General features: G+C 43.1%; 1 protein-coding gene across 1 annotated transcript; it reads right to left on the bottom strand.

Moving 5' to 3' along the window:
• Positions 1 to 203: 203 nt before the first annotated feature.
• On the bottom strand, positions 204 to 10,666 carry LOC124133780 (glutathione S-transferase 1-like). The gene is made up of 4 exons (XM_046498311.2): positions 10,482 to 10,666; positions 3,335 to 3,393; positions 2,304 to 2,448; positions 204 to 720 (listed from the first exon to the last, which is right to left on the bottom strand). Exons 1-4 carry the CDS (start codon positions 10,623 to 10,625, stop codon positions 409 to 411), a joined length of 660 nt encoding a protein of 219 aa, XP_046354267.2. The 5' UTR covers positions 10,626 to 10,666; the 3' UTR covers positions 204 to 408.
• Between the last annotated feature and the right edge of the window lie 1,135 nt (positions 10,667 to 11,801).

Here is an 11,801-nt window from a genome sequence, read left to right as displayed (position 1 = left end):
CTAGGTTGATGCATGTCTTCGTATCCCAATCACTTAGATCGATGCTCATGATGTCAGTCGCTGGATTGCCTGTTCCATTTACAGACCGCCGTCAATAGTTAGTTCATTGCTGTGTGTAGCTTTAAACAAGAAACAAACAAAACGGAACTCCATATGACACACGTAAACAAAGGGCTGGTCTTTTTAACCAAAAACAACAAAGGAAACATTTCCATAAACTTTTAATCTAAGCAATAGGTATAGCTTATTGTTTCATACAGTAAAATCGCCATTAGATATAAGGCGCAAATGATTTTGGATGTGCAGGTGGATGATTTAATACTGACGCAGCAAAAAATGCTTCCACTTTATTGTGGTTTCTTTCCATTTTCACCAGTATGCTTAAATGGATTTCAACATGTTAATGTACTATGTAGGCTTTTCAGCTGGTGTATTTTTCATTTTTTCCACTATATCATAAAATGGCTGATTCACTTCCTTGTAGTATGGTAATTCCTGTATTCTCTTGTACCAAGCCACGGCATTGGGGTACTTGGACATATCTCCTGGATAGATGACTCCTGCAGCAAACCCAACTACCACCGCAAAGTCGGCAATGGTGAGGGTATTTCCGGTGAGGAACTTCTTATCCTTGACCAGTGTATCAATCCGCTCGAAGGCCTTGAAGATGTTCTCTTCTTGTTCTTTTGTCCTATTGGTTTTTGATCTTAATGGCATCATCTGAAATGAGGTGAGGTCAGGTGAGATGAAATAGGGTTTAACGTGGCCTACAAGATTATTGCACTGATATAGCGACGTGTGTGTGGCTGCCTTAGTGCTTGTCCTTGTCCGGACTAATGCCGATTTTATGCCACAGATGCCATGCCACAGTTTAGGTGCAATTGGTTTTAACGTCGCGTCCAATATTATTGCACTTATATTGCGACGTGTATGCATGTGCGTGTGTGTGTGTGGCTGCTTGTACTAGTCTGAACTGATGCCGACTTATAGTACTAGCTCACTGAGATACCATGCCGCACTCAGTATACTGACTCCGAACCGGGCAATCCTTGTTTTATTCCCTTTATGCCGAGCGCCAGACAGGGTAACAACAAGTACCATCTTTTAGCGTCTTTTGATATGACGCGGCCGGGGATCGAACCCCGGACCTTCCGCTCTCCGGGTGGACGCTCTACCACTAGACCACGGAGGCGGTCTGCCATGGTTCAACATGACTACCCCACTCAGACACAGAAAACTGACTCCGAGCAGACCAGTCCTTGTTTTAGCACCTTGGTGCCGAGCCCCAGGCAGGGTAGCAATATGTACCATATTTTAACGTCTTTTGGAATAACGCCGGACCTGCTCTCCGGACGGACGCTCTACCACTAGACCACGGAGGCGGTCCCATCCGAAATGAGACATGTATTCCTTTTACAGGGTTTCCAACGTGTGAGAATCGTTCTTTAGTTACGAAAAGTTTTAATGAATATCCTCATCCAAATTGAAAGCAGTTCTCCAGATTCTTCAGTCGTTATCTTACAACTACTGTCTATTTATGAAAGAGCTCTACCCATTTGATCACGTAAGTACATTTATATCTCAGGTGGGCTGTCATCACCGATAATTGCGGGCATAGGAATATATACATGTATAACACTTCCATTGAAGGTCTCCATTGCTTTGCAACAGATACCATAACATACAGAGAGAATACTACACTCATTCTCGTTAGATACTTTTTTACGAAACGAGTTGACTTTCTTTGGTATCTGACCAAGCAAAAGCGAGGTCAAATACTATAGAAAGTACACGAGTTTCGTAAAAATGGTATCTTACGAGAATGAGTGTGGTATTTTATTCATTACCCACGTTAAATATGTATTTAAGTGTAAATACAAAACAACTTTCGTTCGTTAACAGACCAAACTGAAACCGGTTGCAAAATCTGGTTGCGCATGGATATTGATGTATGCCCAAATATGGGCATTGTTGACATTTCTATGCATACGCATTAACAACGTGCTCTTGCAGTTGTGTACGACACACTTGTGACGTACGGATTTAGTATGTTACCACCTGTATCCTCACCACGTGGGTAATAAACACTTCTATATAAAGATAACTAGAAGAAACCATATTCGTTTCATTTCATAAACATTGTTCGTTTTCTTCGTGAAATGGGGCATATACTTGTTATTGAATATATATCTTGAATATTAGAACACGTTAGTATTTCCATTTTCAAATCACTAGTGTTCCACGCCACATGTAAAGAATGTTACTATAAAGGGTTGTTGACACTGTACAACACGTGCACTGACCACATCGTCCAACATGGCTCTGTAGAAGACCCCCAGATCGTAGTCCAGGAGCCGGTCCACCTCTGCCCTCTTCTGAAGGTCTCGGGGGTACAGGCTGTTGTCCTCACCCCCATACTTCCCCACCAGGTAGCGCATGATGGCGCGGCTGTGGATACAATGCAGTTAAGTGGTGAGAGTTACAATATCATAAGATAAAATTGTATCCTCATCCTCGATTACCTGGCTATTGTCTCCATTCTGTTATGATAAAACACCCTGAACCCGGTCTCCAGGATATCCCCATCCTGGACCTGATTTGAATGCGCAAGCGCAACCAGTAGTCTCAAGTCAAATTACTTTCATGAGCGAGAGCAATCCTGCGAGAAATGGAGATTGCGATCATCACCGACAAGAAGCAATGGTTGCGAATGGGTCCACGGTATTTATTATAACTGAATGGAGATATAATAACACTGTGTAATCAAGGATGATGTATCGTCAGAAAAGGGCCCGTTGAAAAGGACATCTTAGATTTACGACTGCCGTCTCATAAGCTAACATAGAATTTACGATAAGTCAAGCGCAGCGGGGCCATTTGGCCACCACTTCCGATGAATGCTACTGTGGAGCATGACATGCTCGACCGTTTCGCGAACAGTTGGTGTTAGAAATATGAGTGAGTGAGTGAGTGAGTTGGGTTTAACGCCGCTTTTAACATTATTCCAGTCATATCACGGCGTGTCAGCTTAATGTGAGAGGAAAGCCCGAAGTGATGCAGGTCTCAGACGTTTACCACTTTGGTGAAACCCACGAGCACGGGTATGGTGCTGACAAACCTAGAAACATAATCGGGGCGAACCGGGATTCGAACCCACAATCATAGGTTTCTGGCGTGCCCAAGGGACGCAACACTGCACAGCGAATCGCGGCGCCTTAGACGACTGGGCCACCCGTGCCCCCGTTAGAAATATGAATACGTATGAATCCCTGTAAGGTTGTGGCGCTTTCAGGTGTGCGTAACGTTCTGTCTTGTGCACAGTAGATGCTCTTACCTCTCCCACAGCGTGAAGTCGCCATCTACAATTGTTGGGGTCGTGTGGTCCGGATTTATCTAAAATATTCACAAAATACGTTCACAGACAACTTGAGTGAGGGTGTTTCCGGCAAAGCAAGGAACAAAATTAAAGCGAATCTGAGATTCGAACGCACCGGCAGAGGTACTGACAAGGGAGGCAACTCCGTACTGTTCATGCAATATCTGGTCTAAAGTATAAGTATCGCTCTGTCAAAACGTCCCTCTCTCTGCAGGGTAGTATGTTTGTTTGGAACTTTGTGGTATAACCATTTATTAGTTGCTTGAAGCTACCTTTCACATAAAAAATACGAGAAATAATAGTTCAATCTCGAAATGTAATTATATTCCAATAAAGAAATAAGGTGACTAGAAAATCAATTAAAAAGGTACAGTTAACCCTTCACTATCGTTCCCCGAACGTCCAACTTTCCCCTAACCGGCGTGACTGTGTGTGTGTAGTAACGATATTAATGCTTCACATTATCGTTAATAATGAGGACAACTAATTTGACTGGGTTTTTTCTACTTTTAGTATATCTCATCTCATTCAGTTGTCGATATGAGTTCATAGATCATATATATGGTCATGCTAGAATGCGATCATTCACTGGTTTGCCTGGCGAAGGATCGTGTATTTACAGGCTGACGTGGTTTAGCTGGCGATCATTCACTGGTTTGCCTGGCGAAGGATCGAGTATTTAGTATTTACAGGCTGACGTAGTTTAGTTGGCGTCATTCACTGGTTTGCCTGGCGAAGGATCGTGTATTTACAGGCTGACGTGGTTTAGCTGGCGATCATTCACTAGTTTGTCTGGCGAAGGATCGTGTATTTACAGGATGAGGTGGTTCAGCTTGCGATCATTCACTGGTTTGCCTGGCGAAGGGTCGTGTATTTACAGGCTGACGTGGTTTAGCTGGCGATCATTCACTAGTTTGTCTGGCGAAGGGTCGCGTATTTAGTATTTACAGGTTGACGTGATTTAGCTAGCGATCATTCACTGGTTTGCCTGGCGAAGGATCGAGTATTAAGTATTTACAGGTTGACGTGGTTTAGCTGGCGATCATTCACTGGTTTGCCTGGCGAAGGATCGAGTATTAAGTATTTACAGGCTGACGTGGTTAAGCTGGCGATCATTCACTGGTTTGCCTGGCGAAGGATCGAGTATTAAGTATTTACAGGCTGACGTGGTTAAGCTGGCGATCATTCACTGGTTTGCCTGGCGAAGGATCGAGTGTTTAGTATTTACAGGCTGACGTGGTTTAGCTGGCTATCATTCACTGGTTTGCCTGGCGAAGGATCGAGTATTAAGTATTTACAGGCTGACGTGGTTTATCTGGAGATCATTCACTGGTTTGCCTGGCGAAGGATCGAGTGTTTAGTAGTTACAGGCTGACGTGGTTTATCTGGAATATTGACGACTACAGCAACACAGCCGCTGTCCCTTATTACTGGCAAAGGGCCATGAAGCTAGTTCCCATATCGATGTCATTCTTTTGTGAGCACCGGTTTCTGAAGTAGAGCTAATTACTAAGTTGGTTCCCGGCTCTCTATGCGTGTCGTCAACTTATACTGAGACATGGTGAGCCCCAATTTAAGCTATGGCCATCCATTTTAAGCCCAGTTCTGTTGGGCGTCTCAAATAGCCAGTTCCCTTGAAATGATTTCACCACCAGAGGAATGCTATAACCTTGATCAAACAACTGACAATATGTAGGGCAGTATTCCAGCAGCTCCAGCATTTGGTGACTATTTTTAACAAATTTTGAGATACAATCGAGCATGCTCTTTCTACGAAGATTTCAAAGAGAGCCATACGACTCTTGCTAAGCTGTATACCTATGTATCATACCAGCATGTGGCGGCGTTAAGAGGGACAGTCAATGACAAGGACTGGTATTGCGACCCGGTGCAAGGTGCATCCTCTCTTATACAAATTCCGAATAGAGGAATATAAAAATTGAATCAGTATGGTCAACAACAAAAGTTCCTGTGACATTGAATAAGATTTAAGGAAAAGTTATGTTTTTTACCAAATCTAAAACAATTTCGGTTTGCAACAGATAAAATACTCCTGTAAGTGTTCAAACGGTTTAATTTGCAATACTGACTTCAGAAAATGCGTGATTTCATAAAAAAAAACATGAACATGCCAAAATGTCAATTTACAATTCAATAGGGTGTGTCCACCTCTGGTTGCGATCAGGCGCCGATCCATCTCATCCCACATGTGCTCGATTGGTGAGAGATCAGGGGAGCGAGCCGGCCAGGGGATGACATTCAAGTTGTTTTGTTGAAGAGAATCCTGAACAAGTCGAGCAATATGAGGCCGGGCATTGTCATGTTGAAAGGTAACGCCTGGGTCATAACGACGCAAAAGCGGTAGAACAACAGGGCCGATGATCTCGTCGCGGTAGCGCTGTCCATTGAGATTTCCCTCTACCACTATCAAACGGGTCCTCTGTCTTGCTGTAATCCCACCCCATACCATAACGCTGCCGCCCCCGAACCGATCTTCTTCCATGACACAATGATTGACGTAACGTTCACCTCGACGTCGGTACACTCGAATCCGTCCATCGCTGTGGCTGAGGTGAAAACGAGACTCGCCAGTGAATAGAACTTGTCCCCACTGCATGGCCGTCCAGCGTAGACGCTGTCTGCACCACAGTAGACGTGCTTGACGGTGGTTTCCTGTCAAAATGGGACGTCTGGTGTGTCTTCTGGCGACAATCCCTGCACATCTGAGGCGACGACGTACGGCTTGTGAAGATATTCGTCGAAGGCCAGGGATGCTTCTTGCAGTCACTGTTGCTGGCTGGAATCGATTTCGTAGGTGTGTTGTTCGAATCCAGATGTCTTGTTGATTATTGGTTACGCGTGGCCTGCCACTCCGAGGATGGTCTCTGACTGCATTCGTCTGTTGCCAAAGTTGCCATAAACACCAAATGGTGTTTCTGTGGACGTTAAGTTGTCTCGCAACATCACGTTGACTCGATCCTGCTTCAAGCATACCAATGGCTCGCAGACGCACATTTTCGGACAGGCGTGGCATTTCGTAATGTAGAATAATTGCGCGATTTTGTTGTTTTTCTGATTGGTTGTTGTCAGCACGATGCTCAACAATGCATATGGAATCCCGTTAACGCACATGTTTTTATACCCATTCTTGGGTAGTGAAATGAATGGGGCTTGCATAAAAGTCAACTTTTGCATGGAATGCATGCTTTTCTGTAGCAGTTGCGTTTTAGTGACTTGATTCCATATATGTACTAACAATTTTGAAAACCAAACTTTACTTGTTTTAAAAATACACTAAAATATTGGTGTGACAGGAACTTTTATTGTTGAGTATACGATGTAAATGTATTTCTTAGCGAAAAATCTACGAGGTACGAGGAAATATGAATTATCAGTCCCGGTCGAATTCTTTTAATTAAGTCCAGAGCCTCGATCAGACACTTGTAATTTCGTTACAGGTATCCATGTACACAGTAGGATTATCTCCTGAGCGGAGACATCAGCTCAGTCGGTTGACTCACCCTTTCCATAACCATAAGAAATGTCTGCAAAAATAAGACTCCATTGTACGATTCCGATTGTATCATAAACATAAAATTTATGAATCCTATGAGTCTTGTGGAGAGTCTTTATCTTTATGCATAGATCTAAATAGGAAACTGCTCGGGTGAGTGACTTCAACGCTGATACGTTTAGACATGTATCAGACATACCAGACTGCACTTGTGGATATCACTTTGAAGATGCAATTCACTTTTTCAATATCTGCCCAAAATACGATAATATCAGAAACACTGTTTATTTCTACGCACATGTATATGATTTAAAAACAATATTACATGGCAGTAGTTCAGTCAGCAGTTCTACAAACATGGTTATTCTTCAATCAGTTCACGATTTCATTGCCAAAAGCAAAAGATTTGAGTAGCTTAATTTTATGCATGTAGTAATGGAAAACTGCATTATATTATTTCACAGACACCACCTGCTTCAATGTATTGGCTTCATGTATTTCATTTGTGTATTTAGTATGTTTATGTTTAGCACTGTCTTATATATAACCAGCTGTTGTTAAGTTATTACCTGGAGAGGTATTTACATAAGCAAGTTTTGCTTGTTTGACGATCCAGATTTAGTTTGAGATAAAAAATATGCTTAAACCAAATAAGAAACGGGAGAAGCCATTTCACTGGTCTCCCTTTTCTATCTCAGGTGGGTAAATCAGTGGAAGGAAATTAGCCATTTGACCATAATTGAACGATATCAGATCACCGATACACCTGAAGCTTAAGTTAAACTAAATCTTAAACCAAATTCCCGTGTTTTATGTTGCCAGTCCCAGCAGAAATGTCGATTCATCAACATGAAGAAACAGATCAAGGTGCGGAGCACACGTGGGGCTGATAAGGATGTTTATGAAACATTGCAGGTAGCAAACATGATGATACTCGGTGAGAATCATTGTCAAAAAACACAGGTAACCCTATGCGTCATATCAGACAGTTGAGAAAGGAAGGTCTCATCCGTGTTTTGCTGACCTTAAAGACACGGGTGGGTAGCTGTGTCGAATGTTGTTTGTGTGAAGCCCGTTTACCATAGCAATGTACATCGTGTTATGTGACCTGGTTTCTGAAGTGTGTTGGGGGGGGGGGGGGGGGGGGGGGGGGGTCTGCGGGGCCTCTGAGTTACGCGGATATTCCCCTACTTAAAACTCATCCCTACTTTTACATTTTGACAAAACATTCTGATGTCAGGCTCACTGACTTGGTTGATACATGTCATCGACCCCAATTGCGTGGATCGATGCTAATCATGTCAATCACTGGATTGTCTGGTCCAGACTCGATTTTTTACAGACCGCCGTCATATAGCTGGAGTATTGCTGAGTGCGGCGTTAAACAACAAACCAAACCAAATGGCATAGTGGGCCACACCCGCCACTTAATCCCCAAGTTGATTTGGCACCCCTACCAATGTCGGGAAAGTGGAGGGACACCCCCGTGACTCGGCGGGATTCCTTGCTTTCGGTGTCGCAACACGCTCCCCGTACCTGACATCGTTTGGCCATCACATATATGTAAGGGATCAGTTCCAATGTTCGATGTCCGATGACACAAGATTTCTTTAAAATTTCTGGTACTCAAAAATTTTATGTATTTTATTATATTCGGAAATTGCGTATATTTATTCGAGATAAGTTTAGATCTAGATACACGGAACGCTTCACATTTAAACAGGTAGTGGAATTCATCGGCTATAGCTGGCGACATACACAGTTTACATGTCCTAATTTCTCTGTTTATACCAAGCCAACGGCCAACTTCGACAGGTAGATTATGGTTACAGGTTCTATGTTTTAGAATAGGATAATAAATGTGTTCAGGTAGGAGAAGAAAGTTTTCAAATGACGGGATATCTTTTAAAGATATCACGTACAAAATTGAAATCATGTAAGTACGCACTATGCACGCACGCCAATGAGTTTTAACCGAAATCGAACATTTGAACTGGTACCTGATATGACTGTCTTCGAAAACACATATAGAATACCAATGAGTTGTTAAATCTAAAATTGTAATTGAAATTCAGGGTTGAATGTATTTTCCTGTTTTTATTTTCAGTTATTTTGTTTGCAGGAAAATTTACCTCGTTAACCTGGAAGTAATATGGGTCATGTATATAGTCGCTTAAAAAAGAATATTTGATGTTCCGTGCAAAATATATTTTATAGTGAGGAGTGTAGGGTCTGTAGCATTCGGACGTAGGGAGTCTGACGTCTTTGTTGCAGGCATCCAATGTAGATAAAGGTGTGTTTAATAAACATTTCAAAAGATAATTACAGTTCATTAATTCGACCGCTTCGGTTAATCACGAATCTCTCGCATTATATTATGATACCGGATAGATCAATTAAAACGCATGTTTTTGAGTGAAGTTTGTTTGTTTGTTAGTTGCTTTACGCCGCACTCAGCAATATTGCAGCTATATGACGGCGGTCTGTAAATTATCGAATCTGGACCAGACAATCCAGTGATTGACATCATGAGCATCGATCCACGCAATTGGGATCGATGACATGTATCAACCAAGTCAGCGAGCCTGACCACCCGATCCCGTTAGTCGCCTCTTACGACAAGCATAGTCACCTTTTACGGCAAGCATGGGTTGCAGAAGACCTATTCTACCCCGGATCTTCATGGGTCTTGAGTGAAGTAAGTGGATGACCGTTGTTTACTGCCGTTGTTGGCAATATCCTAGGCCGTCATTTCACGGCCGTCTGGCCACAATTGAGTCCAGCAGATTAGGCAAGTTGTTTGTTTGTTTGTTGTTTAACGCCGCATTCAGCAATATTCCAGATATATGACGGCGGTCTCTAACTAATCGATTCTAGACCAGACAATCCAAGGATTGACATCATGTGCATCGATCCACGCAATTGGGATCGATGACATGTATCAATCTAGTCCCCGATCCCGTTATCTAGTCGCCTCTTACAAGCATAGTCACCTTTTACGGCAAGTATGGGTTACAGACGAACTATTCTACCCCGGATTTTCACGGATCAGACCAGGGCAAGATCATGTGAAGTGGTTATCAGAAGGTTTTGGACAAAGTTTTTGTGTTATTTAACGCCGCACTCAGCAATATACTAGCAATATGACGGCGGTCTGTAAATAATCGAGTCTGGAGCAGACAATCCAGTGATTGACATCATGAGCATCGATCCACGCGATTGGGACATGATGACATGCATCAACCGAGTCAGCGAGCCTCGACTCCCGATCCTGTTAGTCGTCTCTTACAACAAGCATAGTCGCCTTTTACGGCAAGCATGGATTGCTGAAGATCTATTCTACCCGGATCTTCACGGGTCGGGGCAAGATGACACCAACCGGGTCCTATTTAGACAACTTTCGGATACTGGGCACATTCGGGGTGACAATGCAGGGAAAGTGGGAAATTTGCAGGAATTGTATGACATAAATGTTTCGCAATACTGTTTAAGAACTGGGACTTGGACGGCCAGGTCCGATTTAGTGGCCCCTTACAACCAACACTAGGATGGAGGGGACCTAGCCTAACCCGGTCTCTGTTGGGATCTCACCTTTATGAACTCTGGGCTAAGATGACCTTTGTTGTGGTACTCGAGTTGTTTTAACTCAAGTTGTACACCAAGAGCCTTGGCTGTCATGCGGACAGAACGACATGGCGGGCTTGCGGGGAAGTGATACAACTGAATACTCGCCATCTTAGCTGGGGCCACGTTCCACACAAAACTCGCTCTCGGGTTTCGACCTCGGGTTTATGAATGGGGTATGTCAACATCCGGGCTATCTGCTGTTGAAACAGGTCGAGCGAGAAGAGCTACCTTTATCCATCTAGGTCAAAACATAGTTAGGAAAGACTCAAAGATAAAAGTCCCAAGGTTGTTTTAAACGTGATGAATGGACTTGAATTGGTTAAGGTTTTATTTATTTTATAAGGCATGCATTCCTCCACACTGTATCCAACGTTTGCTGGGGACACAGTGTCTCACCATGAGCTGTAAACTGTGAGACTAACCCTCGTGTCTCAGAAAATAACTTACGTGCTACACCGACTTAAGGAATGTCTGCTATGTTGTGCGTGAGGTGAAATGGGGTTTTACAACGCGTCCAAGATTACTGCATGTGTGTGCGTGCGTGCGTGCGTGTGTGTGTGTGTCTGATATGCCGATTTATATAATGCTAGCTCACTGAGATATCATGCAGCAGTTTAACATGAATATACTGACTCCAAGCCGACCAGTCCTTGATTTATTCCCTAAATGCCGAGCGCCAGGCAGGGTAACTACAAGTACCATTTTTTAACGTCCTTTGGTATGACGCTCTCCGGGCAGACGCTCTACCACTAGACCACGGAGGCGGTCGCTATGTTGTAAGTGAAATGATGTTTAAAGTCAAAATTTGTTTGTCAGGACAGACAATCCGTAATTTCTCGTAACTCGTGGATTATTCTTCAGTCAAACATATTGCCAACCGTAATTATAATATCAATAGCTTTCAGTTTAAGTGCGTGATGTATCTACATGATTTCGAATGTGGGGAAAATATATGTATCATGCCATCCAGACAGCATACAAAGCTACAGCATACGTTAATTTTATGGCAGTAAGCAAAATGGTTGTTTTAGTAATAATGTAATATGCATGCCATTGGTATCTTTAAAACAATCGCTGGGTTCGAATCTCGGTGAGTCTCGATTATGTTTCAAGGTTCTGCCGTGTTCGTGGGTGAGGTGAGGTGGAATGGGGTTTCACGTCACGTCCAAGATTATCGCACTTGTATAGCGGCGTGCATGCACGTGCTCCACATTAAGCTGACATGCCACAATATAACTGGAATATTGTATAAAGCTGCTTTCAACCCGATTCACACACGGACTC

This window comes from Haliotis rufescens, unplaced genomic scaffold, assembly GCF_023055435.1.
Source record: "Haliotis rufescens isolate VD_foot unplaced genomic scaffold, xgHalRufe1.0.p SCAF_20, whole genome shotgun sequence".
Classification (NCBI taxonomy): domain Eukaryota; kingdom Metazoa; phylum Mollusca; class Gastropoda; order Lepetellida; family Haliotidae; genus Haliotis; species Haliotis rufescens.
Note: the sequence above shows the minus strand (reverse complement) of the source record. Positions and strands in the feature narration are given on the sequence as shown.

What these genes read in the sequence shown, in the direction of transcription:
- LOC124133780 (XM_046498311.2), bottom strand. Translation starts at nt 10,625, where the DNA reads ATGGCGAGTATTCAGTTGTATCACTTCCCCGCAAGCCCGCCATGTCGT. An exon ending in GACTTCACGCTGTGGGAGAG is followed by an intron (nt 2,449 to 3,334) that starts GTAAGAGCATCT and finishes TTGTATCCACAG; the next exon opens with CCGCGCCATCATGCGCTACC. An exon ending in GAGCCATGTTGGACGATGTG is followed by an intron (nt 721 to 2,303) that starts GTCAGTGCACGT and finishes ACCTCATTTCAG; the next exon opens with ATGATGCCATTAAGATCAAA.